Here is a 17,593-nt window from a genome sequence, read left to right on the forward strand (position 1 = left end):
ATAAATTAATAGCATTGATAACTTTCTTATGAGAACAACCCAATCTTCAAACTATTTCAGAATTGTTCAATCCTAGATCTCGAAATGCCTGTACTTGTCCTCAAAAGACATCTGTTCCATGTTTACCTCACCCCACAGTTGATAGATGATGAATTTTTTTTTTTTGCCAAATGAATTACAAGAATATTCTTTAAATACTGAATAGAATGATTATCTTTTGATATGATAAAAGAATTTAAGTTTTTTTTAAATAAAAAGTAAATGTGTGCTATTTAAAATACTGACAAAAGGTAAACACAACCGCTTAAATGCTCAAAACAAGCAATTTTGACAGCTATAAATGTCAAATGAGTATTTCCGTTCCAAAAGGTGAACATTGTTGATGCTATAAAAAATAACAGCAATTGCTATAAATACAAAAAAGTTGGCATCAAAAAGTAAAACCAACTGGTCATGAAAGTGTGCTATTTATGTTGTCGCCACTATATATATATATATATATATATATATATATATATATATATATATATATATATATATATATATATATATATATATATATATATATATATATATATATAAAATACAATAATCTGCAATGAGAAAAAATTAAATTTTTCATTAAGTCTGTCTAGCAGACTATAGTAGATGCCTGTTTGGCAACAATGAACTTGTCATATCGATTCTTGAACTTGTTGACGCTTCTTGAATCGATAACTTGATTTGGCAACTTATTTCATAAGAATACAATCCTGTTTGTAAAGAAGTAATATTTAGCTTGGTTTCTTGTGAATTATTTCGACAGTCTTAATTTGGAGCCTATAACATTACTTGCAGGTCCTTGTGCTAAAAGGGAATGTGGTATGGCATTGATATGAAACCAATTTACTTCATTAAACCCTTTGAATGCTTTAAAGTATTGCATCATGTCCCCTCATTGCCTTCTTTGTTCTAGAGTTTGTAGATTGAGATAAGTTAGATGGGCTTTGTAATCTAAATATGTTATTGCTGAAACAAGTTTAGTTGCTCTTTTCTGGACGGCTTCTAGAGCCCTTATGTCTTTTGTTTGAAAAAGATTCCAAACAGATGCACAGTTTTCCAAATAAAGTCGAACAAAGGTTGTAAACAATCTAACAAAAATAGGCCCTGTATAAGATTTGAATGTTCGCTTAAGCATACCTAGGATTATATTTGCTTTATTTATTGCATGTCTGATGTGGTAATTCCATTTTAATTCATTGTTAAAAATTACACCAAGATTTCGCTCAATTTTTGTTCTTTCAAGGTTAAAAACAGCTCCAATATTGTCTTTCATAGTGAAGTAACAGTTATCTAAATTTTTGCTTGCTTTTTCACCAAATTTCATAACTTTACATTTCTCAATATTGAAGGACATCTCCCATAGCTATAAAGGCATCAAGGTCATTTTGAACTGATATGATATGATCCATATTGTTTTTGATCGTAGCAACGAGCTGGCTATCATCTGCAAAAAGCTTACAAAAATTCTTGACTATTTCTTGAATATTTCAATATTGTTTTTAATATATTTATATATATCAAAAACAATATTGGACCAATAACCGATCCTTGTGGTACCCCACTTGTTACCTTCGCCCAGTAAGAATACATACCACCCAAGACTACTCGCTGTCATCTGCTTTTTAAAAAATCAGAAATCCAAGCGATTAATTTTACATCGAAGCCATAGCCATTAAGTTTTATATTCAGTAGTTTGTGGCTAACTCTGTCAAAAGCTTTGGAAAAGTCCAGTAAGAATTAGGACAGCCATAAAATTATGGTTTAGTGCCTCTGTAATTATATCTAACACCTCTAAGAGGTTTGTGGCACAAGATTTACCACTAACAAATCCATGTTGGTGAATAGATAGTAGTTTGAGTTTAGTAAGGTGCTCCATCATGTATTCTCTCACTAATCTCTCCATAATCTTACTTGCAATTGAAGTCAACGAGATTGGATGGTAATTTATTGGTTCAAAATTTACATTCTTTCTTAAAGATGGGTGAGATATTTGCATCTTTCCATAGGGAGGGAACAATACCTGTATCAAAAGATTTGATAAATATATAAGATAATGGAAAACTCAGGTTCTTATAACATTTTGAAAGAACAAAAGGATGTAACTGGTCTACTCCAGGTAGTTTTGATTTGTCTAAGCTGCACAGTAGAGTAGCTACTCCAGTATTACTAAATAGAGTTTTTCTGTCAACATAAGATATAGTTTGATTTTTTGGTTTGAAATCTGGCATTAATGTTCTGTTATGGGTCTGAGTAAAGGTTTTATGGAACTGTTGGTTTAAACAATGAGTGATATCTTTTTTCTCTGTGATTTGTTTCCTGTCAGCATCAAATACTGCTTTGATATCAGTTTTTTTTTTGTTTTGTTTGTTGATAAAAGAATATAAAATTTTAGGATTTTGTTTTGCATGCATTGAAATACTTTCTTCATATTGTAAAACTGCTTTATTTACTAATTTTTTAACTAATATGCATTGTTTGTTGAATTCGGTTTTAAGCTTACCTTTATTTAATTTAGATGTTGCAATCATCTTTTTGAAAATACATAATTTATATCTTGAAACTTTTTTGATATCTTCATTCATCCATCTGGTTACTGATTTGAATAAGTCAAGGGTGGAGAGGGATTTCATGGGAACAAACTTCTCAACTAGTTTATTATAAAAGTCAATGAAAACACACATTTGTAATTTGTAATCTCATAAATTTCTTTGATTGTTTTGTGAACAGGAAGGATACTTAACTTGATATTCCCACAACAATGTCTTGTGGAACTTATTTTGCTCCGTGGATTCGATATGGGGGCCTATTTCTACTTGATCGGGATCATCAGTTAAAATTATATCAAGAAAGTTATGCTTGAAAGTAGGTAAAACTGCTTGTAATAAAAAACAGTTGTTATAGTTTCTAAAAATTCTTGGCTTGAAACTTGTCCTTTACCACGACACATACCTCCTATATCATCCCAAAAGATATCAGGGTAGTTTGTATCACCCATTATTAATAAGTTAGTTAAATTTTTTTCCATTGACTAATCTATGTGCTTCTCTAATTGAATCATTAAATATTTTGTTTAGGTCATATGAAGCATGAGGATGTCTGTATAAACAACCAACTAAAATAGTATTTGAACCAATGCTAATCTTGCACCAAATTTGCTCACTATCTAAGTAGAGAGGATCAATCTCATGAGATAAAAGATCATTTTGCACATAAATCACTACTCCTCTGCCACTGAGTTCTTCTATTATTGAAACAGGATGTGTAATTTTCCATATTGCATTCAGAGGTACTGTTGAACCAAGTCTCAGTAATGCCTATAATGTGCGGAAAACTAAGCTGTTCAATTCTTACAACAAACTCATCCTATTTATTGCATATAGATGTTGCATTAAAATAAAACACTTTAAAGAAGACATAAAACTTTTCTTTTCCTTAATTTTTTTAAAACAATTTTTATGCATGTCCTTAGAGTCACTGACTTTCTTTTTGTTTGAGCACAATCCATCTAAGGGTGCCAAATGCGTATGCCCCAATAAATTTTCTTTCCATACTTTGTTCCCCATTTAAGCCTCCCATTTGATCCTTCTACTTTATTTGGAATGTTTCTATTGTTTCTTCTGTTTCTTTTGATTGTAAGTTTGGTTTCAATAAATCTTTCATTTCCAATTCTGTCTGGCATTATGTATATATTTTGTTAAGCTTCAAAATGTTTCAATTCTTTAGCATTAAGGATGGCTGTTCGTTGTGTGGCATGATCCTTAAACTCTAAGAGTATTAGCGGGGGAGGAGGACTTTTATCAACTTGACTTAGAGATTTATTCAATCGATTTCCTGGTGTTGTTGTGTCTTTATACATTTCTAGGTTTATACCATTACTGTTCATCATAGCCTTTCTTTTTTTAACCTTACTTGTTTTTGACATCTCTTCTTAACTTTGATGCATTTAGAATTCGATCAATTATTTGGTGTCTGAATCACTTTCCACTGCATCTTCTGGTACTCCTCTGATTAAAACATTGTTTTCAACTCTGTTTTTCTCTTTTTTCTTCTTTCTGGATGGTAGCAATTAGTGCTGCATCATTCTCTTTAGAGGCTTTTCCAGGATTTAAGAAACTTGACCAGATATCTGCAGAGCTGAGAGCATTGGTTAGTCGATTACTTGGAAGTTTATTTTTCAAATCATTTATTTCATCGTCTTTCAGTCTAACTATTTCTTCAAGTGTAGTAACTCTACTTTGCAAGCTAACAAGTGATTTTGCAGTTATCAGAAGCCAACTATATAGATTTTTTGTTCCATCAGTCCATCTTCTGTCAAATAATGGCCAGGTAGATTCTACCAAAGAATCCATTTTATTGAATGTGATCTTTTAAGTAGGAAGGCTACCACCCTAATGCAGTGGATTACCTCTGGGTCGTATAATTTTAAAATTATTATTAGTTAGCTTGTTACACAGGAACTAAAAAGTTTCAGTATGTGTTTTTTTCCATTTTCGCAAATGAATGTGGCTTGTAAACACAGTATTGAGCAAAAAGTTTCTGTGTCTTTTTCTGTGTCTTTTTTTTAATTTAAATTTCTTGACAAATAAAGCTTGTTTTTTAATACTTATATTTTTTCATTTCTTTATTTTCTTTATTATTAAGATAAACATTCAAGCTATCAGAAAAACCTCATAAAAATTAGAAAAATTACACAATAATATAACTTGAAAAATTTGATATTATTCTGATAAAATTCATAAATATAGGAAGATCTAAATTATTGCAATAACGATTGGCTGAAAAAAGTTCACCAGCCACTTTATGCATGGGACTCACAGTGATTGGAAATTCCATTATTGAAAATTGTAGCAGCACAATGTAAGGAAAACCATGGAGAAAATGAGGTTTGACCTGGAATCATCGACAAGGAATAAAAGATTCCATGCAAGCCAGAATCCACGAAGTTATGTAAGAAGCACATTTGTCAGCAGGTAGACAAAAGATTTCTACCCAAGGGCCACCACAAAGAAAACAAGGAAAGAGGCAGCTTTAAGGTAGTTGTGAGAGGTACGATGATAGGGGGATTCTGGTGAATAAGAAGAATTAGATAATAGTTTTAGAGAGATTGTGGTCAGAAGCACCTAAGGGTGAATGTGGAGCAACTGAGCACTGACTAGGATCAGAAACAAGACATAAGTCGAATAGAGAAGGTAAATGATTCGGGTTGTTTGGAAAGCGAGTTGGAAAGTTGACTATTTGAGTTAGAGATTGAGAAAGGCAAAAATTGTAGGCCTTCACGCCTACAGAGTTACTGACACTAGAGCCAAGCCATTCAGTGTGATGAGCATTGAAGTCACCTATAACAACAATATTGGCTGATGGATAAAGAGAGAGGGCTTGGTCAATTTGATCAAAAATAACATCGAAAAAAGTGCAGTCTTGAGATGAAGGAGAGTGATATAGAACAAAGAGAAACGCAATAGAGTGAAGTGGTGCTAAACGAAAGCACATAATCTGTCAATAAAAGTAAATAAAATAAAAGCACTAAAAATAAAAGCACATAATCAAAGTCATAATCAAAAAAAACAAAATAAAAGCAATAAAAATAAAAGCACATAATCAAAGAATAATCTGTGGATTCAAACCTAGTTTCTTGACAAATGGATGAATTCTTACGAATGTAAATGCCCAGGCCAAGCATGTGACTATTGAAGTCTTTACGAATTAAAGGAAGATAACCATCAACACTAAGATCACAAGATGAGACAGCTGAACTCAAATTAGTCTCACAAAGAGCAAATAGGTCTGGTGAACTTTGAGATAAACTAGTGAGATAAGACTCAATAGAAGAAAAGTTATATGTAAAGATGTTGATAAATTTATTTAAACTATATCAGAAAATAAAATATCGACCCTTTTTCTTTAACTGTAAAAGTTGCCGTGGATTCTGGTCAATTTTTTTAAATGGCCACTATGAATGTAAGTAAACCATAAACTTTTAATATTTAATAGAAAACTTTTATAAAACTAATCCTAACAATGATATTTTCAAGTCTTTACTTTAGTGTTCATATTTCTTAAAAGAAATGATTTCAAGAAAGCAAAAACATAATTTAATGCTATCCTTCAAATAAACTTAATTCTATTATTTTAATTCTTATTTTAATAAAAGTACTTAAATAAGATTTAAAAATTACAAGACAAAAATTAATTAAAAAACAAATAAGAAAAAAGATTTTAATTCCTACATTTGGAAAGTCCAATCCAAGTGTATACTTCACACTTAACCATGAGGTACTGTCATATTCTGGGGCTTAAAACAAATAGAAAAAGCATTATATATATATATATAAATATATATACATATATATATAAATATATATACATATATATATAAATTAGTAAAAACACTTATCTAATTTTTGATTACTTCTAAGTAGTAAGTAATCAAAAGTAGAAAGTAATCAAAAATTAGATAAGTGTTTTTACTAATTTATTATTGCTCTGTTCTTTTAGAACATTGAGCACTCTGTTTGTAGAATACACTAACATAATTTATATATATATATATATATATATATATATATATATATATATATATATATATATATATATATATAATATAACTTTTAGTAGTAAAAATCATGTAGTTATTTTTTTAATCTCGTCAAAAAATCAATTATATATATATATATATATATATATATATATATATATATATATATATATATATATATATATATATATATATATATATATATATATATATATATATATATAGTTTTAATATATAATTTTACATAAACACTAGGATGGCCCTTATATAAGGATAGCCCTTGGTGCAAGATTTCTTAGAAATATTTGCTCTGAAAGTAATCAATGTAGGGTAAAAATATATGAAATCATCCAAAAAAAATAATTTTCGACACCCTTACGTCTCAGAATTTGTTTATTTTTACACCACTTGCAGTCCATATCAAAAAAATAATAACTGCGAAAATTTTAGTTAAAAATACCAATGGGTTCCAGAGATATTGTCACTTGAAATAATGCTGACTCAGCATTTTAGTGATTTTCTGAAGCGACTACAAAGCAACTTTGACATACAGTATCTTCATAATGGCTTGGGGAAGTTTCCTAAAATTTGTTACTCTAATAGATTTTAACTTGAGAAATCCAAAAATAGCACTCTTAAGATTCGATTATCTCAAGAAATGCCTCATTTATCCAATTTTGTTCAAAATTATTGACTTGTAAATTAGTGATATTTGGAGGTAAAATGAAGACTGTGGCCCAAAATCCCGAGTAAAAAGTTTAATTGTATATCATTATTTCATGTTAGGTCTACTGAAAAAAATTAGATTCATCAATTGTCTCTCTAATACGTGATCAAAATTTGCATTTAAAAATGGTGTCTTTTTAGAAAAATTTAAATTTTGTAACAAAAGCAATTAAAATATTTTTTAAAACATTTATTTGAATAAAACATCAAATAGTGTTATTTATTGACTAGTTTAGGACATTTATAGTCATGGGCCAAGGGAGATACCCTCTCCTCCCACGGAAGGCCCCTCCCCCCCTCCCCCAATCTCCCTAGATTTTTTTTTTTTTGTTGCATAAAATGAATAAATAATGCAAAAACATACAATTTAATTTTAATTTTGAAAAAAAAAAATTTTCATTATTTCAAATAGGTGACTTAAAACCTCCTTTTATATAAAAAACAAACATAAGTTTTGTTTTGTTCTTTTTTAAGGTATTTACTTGTTTGTATTTTCTTAAAGAATTACTTTTAATTTTATATTATTTTGTTAGGTAATAAATAATAAAAATAATTAATATGGAGAAATGTGACATTGGAAAAAGTCTTAACATTCATTGCCACAAAACTGGATTTTCAAGAAAACAAGGTTTTGTTCAATTTAAAGATCTTCCTTGTGAAAAACAAGAAGAAATAATATGGCGAGCAAATTTAAAGGAAAAATATAGTTCAATAAGAATTATATGTTGTTATCATGAGCAATTCTATGGAAAATATTTTGAGAGAAAAATTACAAAGTGTTGCAATCCTTTTGGAACACACAAGGAAAGTAAAAAAATTGCTATAAAAGGTAATCTTACCTTATTTACAACAGAATTGATATGGAAATTAAAAGAAAACAATTTATTATTTATAAAATGTTTGATAATTTCAGTTATTTTAACCATGTAAAACTAAATTTGTTTTTTAGGCAATATAAAGATTTCCATAGACATGGCAAACTATTTGCAAAAAAATAATGTTTATGTAACCCCAGGTTGGAAATTCTGCAGTAAATGTTACAAAAAAGCAATAGAAACTGATGAAGATTTAAATTCACAGGAGGAATGGGAATCCAAAAGTGAGAAAAAAATTAAGTTAGATACCACTATAGAATTGCTTGGAATTTCACCAGTCAAACTAAAAAGTCTTTCAAAACACAGCAAATTGCCTGTAGCAAAACAAAAGTTTGAGAACACTATTGACAGAGTTGCAAAAATGGTCTCATTAGCATATAATATTAAAGAAACTTTTTTAACAACTTAAACCCATTTTAAACAACAACATTAACAATGACCATGATCTAGACATTTTAATGTATGAAATAAAAAATAAAATTTCAGAGACTGACTCTTATTGCCATAAGGTGCAAATGTTAACACTCGCACCAAAATCATGGACACGTAAAAAGATATCAAGCTACTTTGAAGTGTCTGAGTATCTTGTTCGAACAGCAAGAAAAGTTAAAAATGAGAATGGAATTCTATCATTACCCGGAAAAAAAACTGGAAACCCACTTTCACCAGAAACAGTTAATTTAGTGATTAACTTTTATCAAAGTGATGAATTTTCAAGAATGATGCCAGGAAAAAAAGATTATGTAAGTATTAAGAAAAACCAACATGTTCAAAAAAGATTATTGCTACTCAATCTTAATGAATTACATGTTGCATTTAAAAAAGACTACCCTAACGTCAAAGTCAGTTTGTCAAAATTTTGTACTCTAAAACCTAAATGGTGTATTACAACTAATGCGTCAGGTACCCACAATGTATGTGTTTGCATACATCACCAAAATACAAAATTTCTCATTGATGCCATTAGGTGGAATAAAAGTTATAAAGATTTCATGACATTGATTGTTTGCTCTCTTGAAAATGCAGAATGTATGTTGCATCGATGTAACCGTGCCCTGGTATTGAAGTGTTAAAAAGTTTTTTAGTGCAGGAGTTTATGGACCATGCGCATGAAGAAGATGTAGTATTTAAGCAATGGCAGAGTACCGATCGTACAACACTACTTTCACAGTCATTGCCACTAGATGAATTTAATGATTTATTATGTGACAGCATTGACAACCTTACCACTCATTCATATATTGCAAAAACACAAAGTAGATACTTAAAAAACTGTAAAGAAAATCTTAACCAAAACGAATGCTTAATTTTAGGAGATTTTGCTGAAAACTATCAATATGTTGTTCAGGATGAGGTTCAAAGTTATCACTGGAGCAAAAGTCAATGCTCACTTTATACAATTGTACTTTATTTTATAGAGAACAAACTTCTCAAACATAAATCTTTTTGTTACCTTTCAGAAGATGTTGATCATGACACAGGATTTATTTACAAGACTCAGGAAGATATAACTAGCTATATCAAAGAAAATCTACCTGATGTATCAAGTGTGAAATACTTTTCCGATGGTTGTGCAGCACAATTTAAAAATTTTAAAAATTTTATCAATCTTTGTCATCACAGTAAAGACTTTGATTTAAATGCTGAATGGGTATTTTTTGCTACCAGTCATGGTAAATCCCCCTGTGATGGTATTGGTGGGACTGTTAAAAGAGTAGTATGTCAAGAAAGTCTAAAACAAATAACTACTGGGCAGATTTTAGATGTTAATTTAATGTACTCCTTTTGTAAAGCCAAGATAAATGGAATTTATTTTAAGTTATTTTCAAAAGAAGAAATTGATCAAACACGAGCACAATTAGAAAAAAGATATTTAGGTGGAAGAACAGTTCCTGGCACAAGGATGTATCATAATTTTATTCCAATTGCTCCAAACACTATAAGTTATAAAAAAATAAGTACTGATGCATGCACTGAAATATTTGATATCATTCCAAAAAGCAAACATTATGTAGATGTTTCATTAAATATTAAAAAAATGGATTATATTGCATGTTTTTATGATGGATTTTGGTGGGTAGGGATTGCTGAAGATGTAAGTGAGCTTGATATAAAAGTCAGATTCATGCATCCGCATAGACCAGGTAAAAACTTCTTTTGGCTAAAGAGAACTGATGAGTGTTGGGTGCTCAATTCTGAAGTTATATGCCTAATTTCTACACCGCGAACAATATCAGGTCGTACATACAACATATCTGATTTAGATTTGAAGAATATAAACTGTTGGTTACAAAAAAAAATTGATTATGTTTAAAATAATTTTGTTTTTATTTTATTTACCTATTTTGCATTTAAAATGTCTTTTATTTTTTTCAAATTCTTGAATTGTAGGCTGAGAAGGAGGGGTGGGGTTTAAATAAATCACAAATCACTCCCATCTTATTATGTCAATGACTATATTAGTCTAAAACTACATAAAGATATGGTTTGTCAAAATGTTTTAAAAACATTTTAATATCTTTGGTTTTAAAATTTATGACTTAAAATCGTAAAAAGATCTTTAGTAACGCAAATAAACTGTTTCTCAAACTTAAACTGAAAAAATATGTTTTTAAAATGTATTTTAACAATTAACTATTATTTATTCATTTTATGTAAAAAAAAAAAATAAAAAAAAATCTAGGGAGATGGGGGGCAGCGTGGGGGCCTCCCGTGGGAGGGGAGGGCGTCTCCCTTGGCCCATGACTATAAATGTCCTAAACTAGTCAATAAATAACACTATTTGATGTTTTATTCAAATAAATGTTTTAAAAAATATTTTAATTGCTTTTGTTACAAAATTTAAATTTTTTTAAAAAGACACCATTTTTAAATGCAAATTTTGATCACGTATTAGAGAGACAATTGATGAATCTAATTTTTTTCAGTAGACCTAACATGAAATAATGATATACAATTAAACTTTTTACTCGGGATTTTGGGCCACAGTCTTCATTTTACCTCCAAATATCACTAATTTACAAGTCAATAATTTTGAACAAAATTGGATAAATGAGGCATTTCTTGAGATAATTTTTAAGAGTGTTATTTTTGGATTTCTCAAGTTAAAATCTATTAGAGTAACAAATTTTAGGAAACTTCCCCAAGCCATTATGAAGATACTGTATGTCAAAGTTGCTTTGTAGTCGCTTCAGAAAATCACTAAAATGCTGAGTCAGCATTATTTCAAGTGACAATATCTCTGGAACCCATTGGTATTTTTAACTAAAATTTTCGCAGTTATTATTTTTTTGATATGGACTGCAAGTGGTGTAAAAATAAACAAATTCTGAGACGTAAGGGTGTCGAAAATTATTTTTTTTGGATGATTTCATATATTTTTACCCTATAGTACCAACATTTCTTTATAAAAAAATATATTCACGAGTTGTTCAAGACTCTAAAACATCAGATAGATCCTAATATTATCAAAAAAATTTTTTTTACAAGGTATGTCAGCCAGGATATCAATAAAAGTTAAAGTTTAAAAAATTAAAAATAAATTTTAAATTCTAATTTTTACTTATAAATTTGTCTTTCTAAAAGTATTAAGGACCCATCTTATGTTTAAGAATCTTGAGGATCTTTTAAAACATCTTTTATAAGAAACATTTTCACAGATAGCTTAATGTTGAAAAATATTGCTAAATGCAAGTTTAAAACAAGAACTATAACTGAAAAACACAAAACACTGTAAAGAAGTTGACACAGGGGAATCATCGGTATCCATAACAAAAAAATATTACATTCCAAAGAAAATATTATCTAGATGGTTTAAAGGAAAATCAATTTGTTCAGTTAAAATGTTGAAAAACATCTATAAAAAGAGACAGGATGCAAACCTTCTTGCATGAGGATTGGACAAAGAATTTAATGAGTAGCTTTTAAATGCCAGACATGAAAACATTCTGGAACCATTTCAAAGCATTTCAAAGTCAAAGCATTAAATTTTGCAAAAGAAATATACACACATACTTACATATTTTTAGAAAGTTTTTCACTTATATATAAATTTATTTTTACAAGAAATAATGATATGCATAAAAAATCTAATTTTATCCTCCTAATTTAATAATTCATAAATCAATTTATTTGTTTATTTTTTTAATATATTCAATTTTTTTTATTAAATAATAGGGATTGAGGATATTTTTATTTATTTAAAAATATCCTCAATCCCTATTTTGAATCTATGAAAACATATGATTTAAAGTAGTATCAGAAAAAGATTACTACTTTTCTGCATTAAAAAATTCAACCAATCAGTTGTGGCAACACGATGAAGATCTTTTACCAAAAGATAAATGTATTTCTTACATAACTTCCTGGATTCAGACTGGCATGGAATCTTTTATTCCCTCTCAACAATTCCAGGTCAAACTGCACTCTTCTCCATGGTTTTCCTCACATTGTGCTGCTGCAATCGCCAATCGAAACCATAACTTCCATATCTATCAGCAAAACAACTCTCTAGAAATATTTAATTTTGTCTAACGCCAAAGCTCACTTTTCTCAGGTCATGAAATCTCGTATTTCATTTCAAAAATTAGGCTCTCGTGACTTCTGGAGAATCTTTAACAGTATCAACAATATGGGCAAATCTGTTATTCCACCTCTCTTGTATGGTTCAGATATTGTCGCCTCACCTAAAGGCAAAGCTGAATTATTTGCTAAGAACTTTTCATCAATATCATCTCTTGATTCTACTAGTTGTGTTTTACCTGATATAGCCGACAAACAGGTTGATCCATTACTTGACATTCGTAACACTCCAGCTTCTGTATCTACAGTGATTTCCTGCTTAGACTCTTCTACAGCTTGTGGTCCGGACAACTTACCTGTTGCAGTCTTGCAGAAGTGTTCTCTGGAGCTGTCGTCTATACTCTCAAAACTATTTAAGAAGTGCTTATCGGAGTCTTGTTTTCCGGCATGCTGGAAAGCGCCATCTGTTATCCATATTTTTAAAATTCTGGAGAACGATCTGACTCATCTAACTACCGTCCCATCAGTCTTCTTCCTATCATAAGCAAGGTTTTTGAATCTTTAATTAAAAAACACTTAATCTCTCATCTTGAATCTAATAACTTACTTTCTGATCATCAATATGGATTTGGATCTTTTCGTTCTACAGCTGATTTGTTAACAGTAATAACTGACAGGTTTTATCATGCATTAGATAAAGGTGGAGAGGTTAAGGCCATTGCTCTTGACATTTTTAAAGCTTTTGATAAAGTTTGGCATGTTGGTCTTCTCCATAAGCTTTCTTCTTACGGTCTATCAGGTAGCATCTTCAAGATTATTGAATCCTTTCTTTTCAATTTTAGTATAAAAGTTGTCCTTGATGGACAGCACTCTTCTTCATACCCTGTAAATTCAGGGGTTCCTTAAGGTTCTATCCTTGGTTGTATACTCTTTATATTTTACATTAATGGTCTCCCAAAAAATCTCACATCTAAGGTGGCATTGTTCGCTGATGATACTACCATTTATTCTTGTTGTGATAAGAAGCCAATTCTCTCTGATTGCATGGAGGGGGCATTTAAGCTTGAAAAGGATCTCACTTCTGCTACAGCATGGGGCTCACAGTGGCTGGAGAACTTTAATTCAGATAAAACCCAATTTCTTTCAGCCAATCATTACCGCAATAATTTAGATCTTCCTATATTTATGAACGGTGATGTATGACCTACATGTAAGAAAAACGGCGATTTAAGCCCTATTTTATTTAGATAAACTTTAAAATCAAATCAAATGTATTCTGAAATAGATTTTACATTTCATGGAATATTTACATATAGTACAAGAACTAACGTTAAGTAAACACCATAATAAGAAACTAAAACACCAAACTAAAAAAACAAAAAACAAAAAAACAAACAAAAAAAACAAAACAAAAAACAAAAAAAAGTAAAAAAGTACAATACTTAAACGAAAAACTTTTGGAATAAATAATTAAGTAAGAAGTTTGATAATACAAAATTTAGATTACTTTCATACATCTAGAATAAAAGACTTTTATATACCTAATTGAAATATAGCAATAAAAGAGAAGTAGATTATAATAATATACAGTAATAACATTGTAAATAATGTAGTAATATAAGTATCGGTAAAAATAATAGGAATAATAATAAAAACTCCAGTTATTGGTAATAATAATCAAAACAATAATACAAACGATAAAGTTAACAATTCTATTAATAATAATAATAATAATAATAATAATAATAATAACAATAATAATAATAACAATAATAAAAAATAGTAATATTTATAATAGTGAGAGTTGGAAATAGAATAGTGATATTAATTTGAGAAAAAAGTTAAGAAAGAGCAAGTATTAGTAGTAATAAATCAGCATTGAAATGAAGAAAGTAGTAGAAAAGTATTTTTGGAAAAGATCAATTATTAGTAGTTATAGACCAGCATTGAAGTGAATAAGGTTAAGATGGATAGTAGATAGTTACCAGTAGAGCAGCATAGAAATTAGGAAGAATACTTGTTTAATAAAAAATTAAATAGACTGCTTTTGAATTTGAAAAATGTAGGGAGAGATTTTAACTGTGAGGGGAGACTATTCCATGTGCATATGCTCTGATATTTAATCGATTCATGTCCATAACAAACAGTTCTATGTTTAGGTATAGATAATTTGAAGCTTTTAGCTGATTGAAGTTGGTAACAAGTATTTTTTTATATTTTAAGTAAAAAAATCAGTAAATGGAGGAGGTAAGGTTTTATGTTGCTGTTTCCAAACAAATAAACAGTTGAAGTGTTGAATAAGGTCTTTTAACTTAAGTATCTTTGATATGTAGTAGAGGATATTTGGGTCAGAGTTAAAATGCTGAAAATAGATTATTTTTAGGGCTTTATTTTGGAGGCGAGATAATCTTTTTAGTGTTAGAGATTGGGTTTGTCCCCATATTTGACATTTCTCAAAGTCTAAAGGCTTTAAGAAAGGTTATCTCCATAAAAGGTCTTAAATCTCAATCAAGTTATTGTTATTGATATGGTTAAGAAAGGTTATATTTGTTAGGATATTGATTTGGCTTCCATAGTAACAGTACTCAAAGCAGTTTATAGTTTTTTTAATTTAAATTTATAGTTTGCATAATTCTTATGCAAGTTACTCACCAAAAGAACTCTATTTTGTTACTATTCTCAGGAATGTAAAAGAACTATCATCTTTTACATTCCTAATACATAACTTCAATACCAATTGAAGGATTTTTTGGTTTAGCGTTAATTTTTGCAGTAATTTAGTTTTTTTTTTATTTTAGTTAACTTGGTTAAAAATAAGAAAAAAATACTGATACTTGGAAGAAAAAAAATACTGCTCAAACAGTGAAAAAACCAATAACCAAAGAAATTCATTGTATAACTGAAGAAATACAATTCTTCAAGTCATTTTTAAATATAAAAACAGACAGGTTAAATCAGAAGATTAACTTTGAATGCCTCAAAACCGTTTGAAAAAAAGTTCTAGGAGTCAATAAAAATCATATAAGTCACAACACACCCATTCTTCTCCTTGACCTCCATGAATACCACACTATATGAATACCACTTTAGACACACAGTGTCATTATCTTCATCACTGATCCTCATTAATAATTAACAGAACTACATTTCTCTTAGAAATGCCATGCATTCAAAATATTAAATAAAAATTCAGTATTAAATAAAATTTTAAAGCTATTTACAATCTCTTAGGCATTTATCCAACTGCCATTTAACTTTGCTAAAATTTATAACTTCGTTTGCTCTACAAATATTAGTATTGCAATGAGTTTAACTCATAGATTACATACACAGATAGTTAAAAAAAAGTATTTACTTAGTCTATATGTACTTGTTTTTGTATGGAAAATAAAAAATTTCAATGTAGAAATAATTTTTCAAGTCAAAATAAACAAGCACTTGCTTAGATGAAGGAAACTGAAAACTGGATTGAGAAACCACTCATCTATAAATTCTAATTAAAATTCAATACCATTGGTTAGAAACCATAGAATGGTTATGAAAAGTTTGATTGGTTAGTCTGTATCTTTTAGAGCTTAATGTCCTCTCTTACTTATAAAATATAAGTGAGAGAGGAAATGGGGCTTAATACCCCCTGTTACTCTTTATATCCAAAGAAAATATTACCAGCACCAAACTCGTACGTCTTGTCAACAAAATCAGTTTTAGTATATCCAAGAAGCAATCGAATCGGCTGAGCGAGCTGTTAAAAAAATGTTATAAACACATTAATACATTTGTCAATAATAGCAATTACTTTCTGCAAAATAAAAATTTAAATAGTATCATCTCAATTTCACGAAAAAATATATTTTACAGATTTAAGGTATATTATACCCCTCTAATTTTCCAGTAACCAAGAATAGGAGTCATTATTAACTCGTTTATTTTGTTCTATGATACAAAAAAGGTTATATAAGAAACAAGTTTTAGGATCAATCTACTCAAACTCATAGTAATAAAAAATTATTGTAGTTTATGATTTAACTGCATCACTAAGGACTAGCAGACTTAAACGCACTTTTCACTTTAAAACTAATATCCGAAGTTCACGCAACTTCAGTCATCCTGTTAGGCGGCTCAAAATAGGTTTAAAAATGATTTTGGGGCGTGGCTTGGCACACTGCCTTTTGCGGGAAGCTGAATAAGCGCGAATTGGCATAAGTGCGAACTGGCATAAGTGCGAGGCGTTGCAAAAATTGGCATAAGTGCGAACTGGTATATGTGCGAATTGGCATAAGTGCGCCAAAAGAATTTGCAAACATTGGCAAAAGTGCGAATTGGCTTAAGTGCGAACTGGCATAAGTGCGAAGCAGTTGTAAAAACTGGCACAAGTGCGAACTAACATATGTGCCAATTTGCATAAGATTATAACACTTATGCCAGTTTCTGTAAATGCTTTGCGCTTATGCTAGTTCGTACTTATGCCGATTCGCACTTATGCCAATGTTTGCAAATTTGTTCGGCACACTTTTGCCAATTCGCACTTATGCTAGTTCGCACTTGTGCTAGTTTTTGTAACTGCTTTGCTCATATGCCAGTTCGCACTTATGCCAATTCGTACTTATGCCAGTTCGTACTTATCCCATTCGCACATATGCCAGTTCGCACTTATGAAATTCGTGCTTATTCAGTCCCGCCTTTTGGTACCGTTATGATACCAAACCAGCGATTTCAAAAGACCTATATTTAAAATTTGGATAAAGATAAATTGCTATTATTCAAAGCGTAGTTTCGTCTACTTTGACAAAATCAAAATTCACACAAAAATCAATTTTGGGCAAAAAACATTATGAACGTTTTTGTTTACCTCACTTCGTATAAAATTTCTCGGAAAATTTTATCTCAAAAAAAA

At 29.7% G+C, this 17,593-nt stretch overlaps 1 protein-coding gene across 1 annotated transcript in view; it reads right to left on the minus strand.

Moving 5' to 3' along the window:
- Nucleotides 1-16,824, minus strand: part of LOC100203517 (glutathione S-transferase Mu 5) — a 28,045-nt gene extending 11,221 nt beyond the window's left edge. The window contains exons 1-4 of the mRNA XM_065805443.1: nt 16,760-16,824; nt 16,576-16,632; nt 16,366-16,441; nt 6,270-6,334 (exon numbers count right to left, since the gene is read on the minus strand). Coding sequence (XP_065661515.1) covers nt 6,270-6,334; nt 16,366-16,441; nt 16,576-16,611 — 177 coding nt within the window. The 5' untranslated portion in view covers nt 16,612-16,632; nt 16,760-16,824. The remainder of the gene's footprint in view (nt 1-6,269; nt 6,335-16,365; nt 16,442-16,575; nt 16,633-16,759) is intronic.
- Between the last annotated feature and the right edge of the window lie 769 nt (nt 16,825-17,593).

This window comes from Hydra vulgaris, chromosome 09, assembly GCF_038396675.1.
Source record: "Hydra vulgaris chromosome 09, alternate assembly HydraT2T_AEP".
NCBI lineage: Eukaryota > Metazoa > Cnidaria > Hydrozoa > Anthoathecata > Hydridae > Hydra > Hydra vulgaris.